General features: G+C 44.5%; 1 protein-coding gene across 1 annotated transcript in view; it reads left to right on the forward strand.

The window, feature by feature from the left end:
• Positions 1-12,525, forward strand: part of LOC311148625 (tyrosine-protein kinase JAK1-like) — a 54,156-nt gene that overhangs the window by 39,770 nt on the left and 1,861 nt on the right. Inside the window, exons 12-23 of the mRNA XM_084185612.1 lie at positions 2,385-2,537; positions 2,732-2,819; positions 3,776-3,903; positions 4,383-4,518; positions 4,977-5,128; positions 5,440-5,590; positions 6,435-6,523; positions 6,725-6,917; positions 7,034-7,158; positions 9,458-9,630; positions 10,407-10,524; positions 12,231-12,341. Coding sequence (XP_084041738.1) covers positions 2,385-2,537; positions 2,732-2,819; positions 3,776-3,903; positions 4,383-4,518; positions 4,977-5,128; positions 5,440-5,590; positions 6,435-6,523; positions 6,725-6,917; positions 7,034-7,158; positions 9,458-9,630; positions 10,407-10,524; positions 12,231-12,341 — 1,617 coding nt within the window. The remainder of the gene's footprint in view (positions 1-2,384; positions 2,538-2,731; positions 2,820-3,775; positions 3,904-4,382; positions 4,519-4,976; positions 5,129-5,439; positions 5,591-6,434; positions 6,524-6,724; positions 6,918-7,033; positions 7,159-9,457; positions 9,631-10,406; positions 10,525-12,230; positions 12,342-12,525) is intronic.

Genomic DNA, 12,525 nt, shown 5'->3' on the forward strand with positions numbered 1-12,525 from the left:
AGAGATGGTTGTCCTTCTGGAAGGTTCTCCAATCTCTACAGAGGAACTCTGGAGCTCTGTCAGAGTGACCACGGGTTCTTGGTCACCTCCCTGACCAAGGCCCTTCTCCCCCGATTGCTCAGTTTGGCCAGGCAGCCAGCTGTAGGAAGAGTCTGGGTGGTTCCAAACTTCTTCCATTTAAGAATGATGGAGGCCACTGTGTTCTTGGGGACCTTCAATGCTGCAGAAATGTTTTGGTACCCTTCCCCAGATCTGTGCCTTGACACAATCCTGTCTCGGAGCTCTAAGGACAATTCCTTCGACCTCGTGGCTTGGATTTTGCTCTGACATGCACTGTCAACTGTGGGACCTTATATAGACAGGTGTGTGCCTTTCCAAATCAAGTCCAATCAATTTAATTTACCACAGGTGGACTCCAATCAAGTTGTAGAAACATCTCAAGGATGATCAATGGAAACAGGATGCACCTGAGCTCAATTTCGAGTCTCATATCAAAGGGTCTGAATACTTATGTAAATAAGGTATTTCTGTTTTTTATTTGTAATACATTTGCAAATGTACCAACCTTTTCTGAGTCAAGATCACTTTCGCAGTCAAAAAGCAAGCCGAGATCTACCGCTCAGATTTTTCTTTTACATTACTTTAAAAATGTAAGCCTATGCAACATTAACCAAATAAAAACAGTTCTGTTGGAATGAGGTTTGTGCAGTAGGCCTAATACATTATCACAGCATATTGGCTATATGCCTGGCCTGCCAATATTGTTCTTCTCAGACCATATTATATTTCAAAACTCAAGCTTTGATAACAAAATAGATCAGTGGGTGTATCACTTGCGAGGCACAGCTGAGCATAAATTGAAATAATTAGCAAATAATTCGCCTTTTTAATTTACTGGACTGACGGTACATGCATCTGGTGGTCAGTCACAGCGGAGGGAGGGAGGGAGCAGCAGAGGGTCTGCCTCTCACGGTCCCTGCTCTCTCCTTTCCTCCGGTGAGACTGACCAGAAAGAGGGGACACCGTCTTCCACCTGATGGCGAAACTCGAGTCGCTCCGCATCTGCCTCATGCACAAATTCATGTTGTTCCTATGACCAGAGAAAGTGAAATATTCCTCGATATTAAAATAGAGATGACAAGCTGCTAATAATAACACAGGCCTATCGATACACTCGGTTACTTATTCATTGCAGCTGCAGCGCAAGTGGAATTAGGGAGACAGGTGCTGAATAAAAACTTAAACTTGAACTCACTCATAAAAACAGGTGCTCTTTGCTGTATTCTTTGAAAGTTTCTCTCTGGTCATAGTTTTTGGTCATAGTTTTAAAAGTTATGAAATCTCACGTAGGCTAGTATCAAACTTTGCTGTGGGGTCGTGGAAGCTGTAGGTACAGTGATTTGAGCAATCCGATTGGCCAGCGTAGTAGGTGCACTTGATTTAGCCACAGTTCTCCTGGTCCACCGGGTAGGCGGTGTTTGTCCCTTCAGACAAATGAAATGGTTAAAAATGGGAACACTTTGCCTACCCGGCGTGCAGGGCTTCTGAATCAAGTGCACCTACCGCCAACAGCGCAAGTCTTTAACGTTGGCTTTTCTACAGAAATGTTTGGTGATCGACTAGGAATGCCTTGAAGATCGACCAGTCGATCGGCCAGTTGGTGACCAGTTGGTGGCCACTGGCCTAGACTCTAGCTAACCATATACAACAAATATCCACATGCCACTAGCCAGCCAGCCATATATCATGACTTAGAAGATTATGAATATAATATTATGAAGTTATTATTTAAGAGCATTTGAAGATAAATCACTATCAGTAAAGAAAAAATGATTGAGCTAGCTAACTAGCAGATTTACATCAATCATCAATATCAATGATCAGCTGATTGCCCACCCTCTAGATCTTTTCCAGATGTAAATCATGTCTTTAGGAAGCACTGTGACTAGCTTGTTTACAATTTGTGATGATGAGTATGAAGCATTCGTTCTTCACCGAGCTCCGGAGGGCCGCACTTAAAATTGATTTTATTTCCTCGCTGTCAACATTTGTTAAATAATAGTCCTCTATCCATCGCTTTTGGAATGTTCTGTCTAGCTTTCTTTTTGATGACTGTTAGCAAGCTGGACAGAGTGAAAAGACTATAAATGTAAGTTCTATTATCATTTCTAAACAGTTTCTATTTGGGTTTTAGTCTAGCATATACCCTATCAGTCACATCCATCCATCGGCTGAACGAGCCTTTGTCAATCTCTTTACTTTTCTAGCCTCTTTAATCCGTCAGTGTTTTCTTACTGGTGTTGGTCACCAGTGTGTATTTACGATGTGCGTATCTCGTGTGTGTATTGACTAACTGGCTTTCCTCTCCCTCCTGCCTCTCTCAGGGAGAGCACCTGGGGCTGGGTACTCGGACCAACATCTATGCTGGAGTACTGAAAGTGAAGAGTGCGGAGGATGATGATTTTGGATACTATTCCTCTCAGGAGCTCAAAGTAGTGCTGAAGGTGCTGGGCTCCGGACACAGAGACATCTCCCTGGTAAGACACACACACGTTTTACATCCTGTGAGATCTTGAGGGACTACCACAAGAAGAGTAACTTCTGAGAATCTGTGAATGATGTTCTGTGGCAATATTCTGCCACATTAGCTAACTCTGACTCTCTCTCCATCTCTCTCCCCCTCGCTCTCACCTCCATCTCTCCCTCTCTCCTCTCCTCCCTCTCTCCCCAGGCCTTCTTTGAGACAGCCAGTATGATGCGGCAGGTCTCCCATAAGCACATCGCCCTGCTCTATGGAGTCTGTGTACGCCATCTGGAGAGTGAGTACACACACACCCTACACTGCCACAGTAACCTACATGACACATCTAAACCTTAAACTCACTACTTAATCTATCCCTCTGTTACTGTAAGAAGTGTTAATACAGGACCTACGCTGTTAGTAGATGTGATAGGACTTGCCATTATGTACACAAATAGCGAATTCCCCATGAGCTGTTGACTCAGTATTGAATAGTACATTGACATACTATACAGTACTGTCTTAACACCTGTCCAAACAGGTTAGTGGAATATGTTTGATATGAATAGGTTAATGTAGTAATGTACAGGTAACTGCCAAAATAATTGAAACACCATCATAAAGTGTCTTAATAGGACATTGGGCCACCACGAGCCGCCAGAACGGCTTCAAGGCGCCTTGGCATAGATTCTACAAATGTCTGGAACTCTAATGGAGGGATACGGCACCATTCTTCCACGAGAAAATCCATAATTTAGTGTTTTGTTGATGGTGGTGGAAACCGCTGTCTCAGGCACCGCTCCATAATCTCCCATAAGTGTTACATTTGGGTTGAGATCTGGTGACTGAGACAATCTCACACACACACACACACACACACACACACACACACACACACACACACACACACTTTAACCCCCCTATGCTCCTTTGAGACCTCTCTTTCAGAGTCACTGAGATCTCTTCTCTTAGCCATAATAATGGGCAACTGGGCATTTTTATACACAACCCTAAGCATGATGGGATGTTAGTTGCTTAATTAACTCAGGAACCACACCTGTGTTGCAGCACCTGCTTTCAATGTACTTTGTATCCCTCATTTACTCAAGTGTTCCCTTTATTTTGTTACTTTTAGGTGTTACTGTACTGGTTCCCAAAACACAAGACAAACCAGTCTTTCTGTTGTGGTAGCCAGCAGGCAGAATATGCCCTGAGTGTGGGTGTATTGACTGTCTCTCTCTCTCTCTCCCCCAGATATAATGGTGGAGGAGTTTGTCCAGTTAGGTCCGTTGGATCTGTTCATGCGGAGACAACACAGTCCTCTCAGTACACCATGGAAGTTCCAGGTGGCCAAACAACTGGCCAGTGCTCTCAGCTACCTGGTAAGAGACACTAAAGAGAAATAGATTGGACTATCTGCAGTGACCTTATCTTGCACTGACTATGTACACTCACAAGACTATACCCACACACACACACAATGACGCCACACACACACACATAATGACGCCACACACACACTTTCACACTCATCATATGCTGCTGCTACTCTGTTCTTTATTGTACTCCTATGATTATCTATCCTGATGCCTAGTCGCTTTCTCCCTGCTGATATGTGCATATCTACCTCAAATACCTCGTACTCCTGCACATTGATCTGGTACTGGTACTCCCTGTATATAGCTTCATTCCTATGTATTTTATTCCTCTTGGGTTATTATTATTTAACTCTGCATCGTTGGGAAAGGCTCGTAAATAAGCATTTCACGGTAAAGTCTTCTACACCTGTTGTATTCAGCGCTTGTGACAAATACAATGAGATTTGATCTGGCGCTCTCTCTCTCTCTCTCTGTGTTTGTAGGAGGATAAGAAGCTGGTGCATGGCTTTGTGTGTACCAAGAACATCCTGCTGGCCAGAGACGGAGTGGACAGTGAGGGAGGACCCTTCATCAAGCTCAGCGACCCTGGCATACCCATCACTGTGTTGACCAGAGAGGGTAGGACTTCATTGAATCATTTTGTGTGGCAAATTATGCACAATGAGTGCAAGACAATCATCATATTACATTTGAGTTCTTATCCAGAGCACCTTATCTTATTTTGCAGAGGTTTAGGGATCCACTTTGAGCTTTGACAGGACAAGGGCCCAATTTGAGATCATAGAAATATGAAGCCTACATTGTAGAATGTAATGTACAGTATATTGAGTTCTGAAGTGTTTGTGACCCAGGAGAATGTCTTCACAGTATGTGCATACATTTTACGTATGGTTGGTCCCGGGAATCGAACCCACTATGACGTGGATGTTGATTTAAGGCAGGCCCCCTCACCTCTCTGATTCAGAGTGGTTGGGTTAAATGCGGAAGACACATTTCAGTTGAATGCATTCCCCTCTCCCCGTATAGTGTATACAAACACATATTGTGTGCCTAAGGCTGTGTTTGTGCCACTGCAGAGTGTGTGGACCGTATTCCATGGATCTCTCCAGAGTGTGTGAAGGACTCTGCCAACCTGAGTGTAGCAGCTGATAAGTGGGGCTTTGGCACAACACTGTGGGAGATCTGCTATGATGGAGAAGTGCCCCTCAAAGACAAGAAACTCACCGAGGTACACGCACGCACACGCCTTGATCCACTTGAAGAATACTACGAATACACATCTGTAACAAAAGTATTGCAGTCCAACCCCACAGAGTAATACACAGTGCTTGACTTGGACTGAAATAAGTGCCGGTTCTCATTTTGGTTACCGGTACTGTTTATATTTAGGTGCAGGAGCTCAAGCAGTAGAACATTTGAGGTGTCGGTACTCAGCTCCTGTGAGCTCCTGCCCAAGTCAAGCACTGGTAATACATACCCTCAAGCTTGCTCTGCCTTGATAACTGATGAGGTTTCTCTCTCTCACTCCCCCCTGAGTAGAAGGAGAGGTTCTATGCAGCAGAATGCCAGTTAGCTATCCCAGACTGCAGAGAGCTGGCTGAACTCATGACCCACTGCATGACCTATGACCCTCGCAAACGCCCCTTCTTCAGGGCCATCGTCAGAGACATAGACACGCTGGAGGAACAGAGTACGTGTTTCTGTGTGTGTGTGTGTGTGTGTTAGTGTTGTCACGATACCAGTATTGCGATACTAGGAAGTAAGAAAGAAAGGAAAGGAAACCGAACATGAAGCAGACTTCATCTCTTGAGGAAAACAGTCCTAATGTTGATAAAAACCTGCCCTATGTTGTCATCCAGAGTCACATGTGTTTATTTTACAAGCTATAGCACATAATATATGACACATAAAGTAGGTGTTTAAAGGACTGTAGAGTTTTTAGTCTACATTGTGTTTTATTTTTTGCCAAGGAAATCGCAATACTGGTGTGTACGTGCGTGTGTCTGTGCACAAGACATCGTTGTATGAGTGTATGACACGTGGGAGGAGCTGTGTGTGTTTGTGTGTGCATACGTATCTGTACGAAGGCTCTGAGTGTATGCAGGAAGTAATGTGTTGTCATTCCCCTAGCTACTCCCTAGCTCCCTAATCCCTAGCTCCCTACTCCCTAGCTACACTTCCTGGACCCCAGGAAGAGTAGCGGCTGCTTTCGCAACCGCTAATGGGGACCCTAATATAAAATGACAAATACCTCTGTAAGGTACCTAGCTAGAGAGAGAGCTTGCAATAGTGTGAATGAATGTTGTAGAGTTTACTTGGTTCACTCTCACACATCTCCCTCTAAACTCGACCCCTTGGATATGCATATTGCCCTTAATACTCCCACACTGTGGCCAGAATGAGGTACTGCAGTCATGTCGCAGTTGGTATGCTGCGACATGACTGTTGGCATCCATCACACTGGTGTGTTGTAGCTTAGCGGGATAAACCCACTGTATAAGTTGTCAGTGTAACAGTGTATGTCCTTCCAACAGACCCCTCTATCAAGCCTGCGCCCACTCTGGAGGTCGACCCCACTCTGTTCCAGAAGAGGTTCCTCAAGAAGATCAGAGATTTGGGGGAGGTAACACACACGTTTCTGTGTTTTGAATGCGTCAGAGAACGAGTGTGTATATGCAGTTATCGCTGCGTGTATGATGTGGTCTGAGTGTTTTCCATTGTGTATTTAATTGACAGTGCATATGTACGTGGGTTAATAGACTGTGTGTTATGATATGGGTCTGAGTCTTTTTAGGCTGATGTGATTGACTGTCTGTGTGTGTAGGGTCACTTTGGCAAGGTGGAGCTGTGCCGGTATGACCCCAGAGGGGACCGGACAGGGGAGCTGGTAGCAGTGAAGAGTCTAAAACCAGAGAACAGGGAGGAGCAGAGCAGCAACCTTTGGAGTGAGATAGGAATCCTTAAAGAACTCTACCACGAGAACATCGTCAAGTACAAGGGCATCTGCCAGGAGGAGGGTGAGCGAGAGAACGCATAGCCCTGCCACACGCACACAGACATAGACACACACGCAGGCACGTACACAAACACACCTGTGTGGAGTCTACTCAAACCTCTATCTGTGTATGTGTAGGAGGCAGAGCCATCAAGTTAATCATGGAGTACTTGCCTGCTGGCAGTCTGAAGGAGTACCTCCCCCGCAACAGAGGACAGACCAGCCTGAAGACCCTGCTTAACTACGCTGTCCAGATCTGTCAGGTACAACAACTGTCTAAACTCTAACCCTAGCTTTGTGTCCACATCCAGGTTCAACTCTAACCCTAGCTTTGTGTCCACATCCAGGTTCAACTCTAACCCTAGCTTTGTGTCCACATCCAGGTTTAACCCTAACCCTAGCTTCGTGTTCACATCCAGGTTCAACCCTAACCCTAGCTTTGTGTTCACATCCAGGTTCAACCCTAACCCTAGCTTCGTGTTCACATCCAGGTTCAACCCTAACCCTAGCTTCGTGTTCACATCCAGGTTCAACCCTAACCCTAGCTTCGTGTTCACATCCAGGTTCAACCCTAACCCTAGCTTTGTGTCCACATCCAGGTTTAACCCTAACCCTAGCTTCGTGTTCACATCCCGGTTCAACCCTAACCCTAGCTTCGTGTTCACATCCCGGTTCAACCCTAACCCTAGCTTTGTGTCCACATCCAGGTTTAACCCTAACCCTAGCTTCGTGTTCACATCCCGGTTCAACCCTAACCCTAGCTTTGTGTTCACATCCCGGTTCAACCCTAACCCTAGCTTCGTGTTCACATCCCGGTTCAACCCTAACCCTGACCCTTAGCCCTGGTTATGGGAACATTATTTTGATGTTATGGATAGTTATATGATAGTTTTATACAGTTGAAGTCGGAAGTTTACATACACTTAGGTTGGAGTCATTTAAAATTTGTTTTTCAACCACTCCACAAATTTCTTGTTAACAAACTATAGTTTTGGCAAGTCGGTTAGGACATCTACTTTGTGCATGACACAAGTAATTTTCCCAACAATTGTTTACAGACAGATTATTTCACTTATAATTCACTGTATCACAATTCCAGTGGGTCAGAAGTTTACATACACTAAGTTGACTGTGCCTTTAAACAGCTTGGAAAATTCCAGAAAATTATGTCATGGCTTTAGAAGCTTCTGATAGGCTAATTGACATAATGTGAGTCAATTGGAGGTGTACCTGTGGATGTATTTCAAGGCCACCTTCAAACTCAGTACCTCTTTGCTTGATATCATGGGAAAATCAAAATAAATCAGCCAAGACCTCAGAAAAAAAATGGTAGACCTCCACAAGTCTGGTTCATCCTTGGGAGCAATTTCCAAATGCCTGAAGGTACCACGTTCATCTGTATAAACAATAGTATGCAAGTATAAACACCATGGGACCACACATCCGTCATACCGCTCAGGAAGGAGACTCATTCTGTCTCCTAGAGATGAACGTACTTTGGTGTGAAAAGTGCAAATCAATCCCAGAACAACAGCAAAGGACATTGTGAAGATGCTGGAGGAAACAGGTTCAAAAGTGTCTATATCCACAGTAAAACGAGTCCTGTATCGACATAACCTGAAAGGCTGCTCCACTGCTCCAAAACTGCCATAAAAAAGCCAGACTACGGTTTGCAACTGCACATGGGGACAAAGATCGTACTTTTTGGAGAAATGTCTTTGGTCTGATGAAACAAAAATATAACTGTTTGGCCATAATGACCATCGTTATGTTTGGAGGAAAAAGGGGGTCTTGCAAGCCGAAGAACACCATCCCAACCTTGAAGCACGGGGGTGGCAGCATCATGCTGTGGGGGTGCTTTGCTGCAGGAGGGACTGGTGCACTTCACAAAATAGATGGCATCATGAGGAAGGAAAATTATGTGGATATATTGACGCAACATCTCAAGACATCAGTCAGGAAGTTAAAGCTTGGTCGCAAATGGGTCTTCCAAATGGACAATAACCCCAAGCATACTTCCAAGTTGTGGCAAAATGGCTTAAGGACAACAAAGTCAAGGTATTGGAGTGGCCATCACAAAGCCCTGACCTCAATCCTATAGAAAATGTGTGGGCAGAACTGAAAAAGCGTGTGCGAGCAAGGAGGCCTACAAACCTGACTCAGTTACACCAGCTCTGTCAGGATGAATGGGCCAAAATTCTCCCAACTTATTGTGGGAAGCTTGTGGAAGGCTACCTGAAACGTTTGATCCAAGTTAAACAATTTAAAGGCAATGCTACCAAATACTAATTGAGTGTATGTGAACTTCTGACCCACTGGGAATGTGATGAAAGAAATAAAAGCTGAAATAAATCATTCCCTCTACTTTTATTCTGACATCTCACATTCTTAAAATAAAGTGGTGATCCTAACTGACATAAAACAGGACATTTTACTAGGATTAAATGTCAGGAATTGTGAAAAACTGAGTTTACATACACCTTAGCCAAATACATTTAAACTTCCGACTTCAACTGTATATAGGATCAATTCCTACCCTTCTGCTGCCTCCCCTCTCTCCAGGGAATGGACTATCTGGGATCTCGGAATTACATCCACCGGGATCTGGCAGCCCGGAACGTTCTGGTGGAGAACGAGAGCACAGTGAAGATCGGAGACTTCGGCCTGACCAAGAGCATCAAGGACAACGAGGGATATTACACAGTCAAAGATGACCAGGACAGCCCTGTGTTCTGGTGAGAGGACTGTACTACTGCTTACTACAGTTGTGCAAACACTTCTGGCCCTATGTCTGTGTTTTACCCACCCCCCCCCCCCCCCCCTAGAGTCGATTGACCCACCTGTACGTCAATCAAAGTATCATAATAAAAAAATCCCCATCAAAATCTGTCAGTTTAAGCTAGAGAAAAGTTTTTTTTTGCATTGGATGCTGCACTTCCGCATCTGCGGTGAATGTTGGCAGAGCTAGAGCGGTGTTTGTCAGACCATGAGACATCCCGAACATCTGTGTTCTCAAGAAACGTCTGTAGCATCTGAACGGTTTGACCTATAAAATATTATGGAAAGGGGAGACTCTCACGAACACGATGGTGTTCTCCATTTTGCTCTACGACCCCCACAAGGGTCATGGGACTCGTCTGAAGATAACCGGTACAGGATTAAAAGTGGAAGTATGAAGGTAGTTTTGTGCCCAAAAAAGGGGTTGAATATGTGTAAATAAAAATAAATCTCCTAGATATAGGACAAACACTTCAATGTGTTTCTCTGGGCTATAGTAGTAAAGACCAAATTCAATATTCTATCAAATCATTTTTTAAAATATTTTTGTTTATACCTAAAGGGGTCCTGAAATTCAAAATCAAATAGCTAAATGATCCATAATATGACCATCTTAAAACAATTCCATATGTCAGCTTATAACCCCCCACGAGAGTTTAAGTGTCTTTGTGTAGATGCTTTACAGACAGTGTGATGTATGTTGACGTGTTCTCTCTGTCTTCCCATGTACCAGGTATGCCCCTGAGTGTTTGGTCCACTGTAAGTTCTACCTGGCCTCTGATGTCTGGTCCTTCGGTGTCACCATGTACGAGCTGCTCACCTACTGTGAGACCGCCATCAGCCCCATGTCGGTCAGTACACACACACACACACACACACACACACTCATGCAAGCACGTGCACGCACACACACACCTAGGCCTGGCAGCACAGCCTTCCATTCCCTGATTGAGGCAGGTGGCGCCAGTCTATTCCCAGTGTGGCTAATGACTCGCCAAGGGGCTCTGCCCACTCCTGCCAGCCTGTGCCATCACACACACACACCCCCCCCCCTTCCAACTCCCTGATTGCTCAGACAAACTATCCCAATATATCCTCCCTAATCCACACCATGTAGCCATGATTATTACATATCCATTAAGGCTTATTCATACACTTTACCACATTGTTCAATTCACAGAAACTGGTAAACTCTCATCTGAATTGATAGCTAATAAATTGCTATTATCATCTTATATGTTGTAGTTGCCAACATTAAGAGACTGCTTTTAAATAGGTTCTAGAATTGTAAATGGAATGCAGTGTTTTAGTTTTACTATTTTCTTCGGATTATTGGTGACCTTGGCTTGGTCACCATAACAATACATCAACAATACAACTCTATAGGGCTCCGTCGGGCCGCAAACATGGGGTGAACCATTCATTCAAAAGATTAGAAATCACTTTTAAAAAACAGTGATGTGTGAAAGAAAAGCCAAGGGTACAAGACTGTGTACATACTGTACCAGAGTTAGGGGAGAAACAAACTACTCATCCCATGCAGCATTGCGGTCTGTATCGTCCAATCACAGAGCAGATACAAGCCACTGGAATCGTTCCCAAAGATGGTGGATAAATAAGGTTTACTCAGGCTGTTTACCTTTTTAAAAAAATTGGGAAGGTTCCTGTCTGTGTAAGTGGCCGTTTCCTCTCTCGCGTGAGCATGCTTTTCCTGCGTGCGCTCACGTTTCCTCAATAATATCTGGCGCGAGAGGGAACAGCTACTTATTGTCCCCTCCCGCTTGCCCTACCCGCCAGAAAAAAGGAGCCAGTGGGGGCACCCCCTCCGTGGAGTGGGGTGTCTTGCTTTCTCTACAGTCTCTGGTGTTCCTTGTAATTTTTTTAAAACATGGTAGTTGTTGGTTGGGCGATGTGTTGTGTTTCCAATTTATGTTAGCTAGCTAAGTTACTAAACACCCCCAAAAAATTATAACAAAAATATATAATAATTACCATACACAGCACTAAAATAAACCATGAGTTCTGTTAGCGAACACATGATGGCACTCGATAGCACTGTCACAGGCGCAAGTAGAATTTGTTCTTTGCATTATAATCTCCCATAGGCAGGTCACAGTTGTCCATATTACGTGAGATTTTACCTCTTGTTTAGAGTCGCGTTAGAACAGACCCAGGGTCTGTTTCTGTGGCAGCAGAAACACTAAGGCTCATGGTTAGTGTAGTTTTTGGTGCTCTTTAAAACCAGGAAATGGCTGTAAAAGCATGACATCTCAACACAGAGGTTGAAACATTCATAACCGATGGGCACTACATCAACATAGGAATTGTTTTGCGATCTCGGATGAAAACAGAACGTCTGTGTTGCACAGTAATATCGCTATCACTAATATTTAATATCACGATGAGTTACGAGGATTGAAAAATCCACTTCCCGAACCTCTCGTCAGAGCCCTCTGTCAGTCCTGTCTTCACTGGCTAGATGGGAGGGGTCATTTTGTTTCATCATGTTTCCATGGCATCTCATCTCTGCTCCCCCTCCCCCCTCTTTGTCCCACAGGTGTTTCTGAAGATTATTGGTCCTACTCAAGGCCAGATGACTGTGACGCGATTGGTCAATGTGCTGGAGGAGGGGAACAGGCTGCCCCGCCCTGATAGTTGTCCTGGAACGGTAAGATCTACCAGAGATATTAGAGAAAGGGGGAGATATGAATCCCATTGGGAAACAAATGGAGGAACGTATAACAACCCACCCAGCAGACTGTCGATCCAATCGCGTTCACGTTGTCATGCTGCATCACGCGGTTGCTAAGCTAATCGTCACGCAATCCCTTCTCAAAGTCAGGGAATGAGTC

Source organism: Coregonus lavaretus (genome assembly GCF_964263955.1).
Source record: "Coregonus lavaretus genome assembly, chromosome: 21".
Classification (NCBI taxonomy): Eukaryota; Metazoa; Chordata; class Actinopteri; order Salmoniformes; family Salmonidae; genus Coregonus; species Coregonus lavaretus.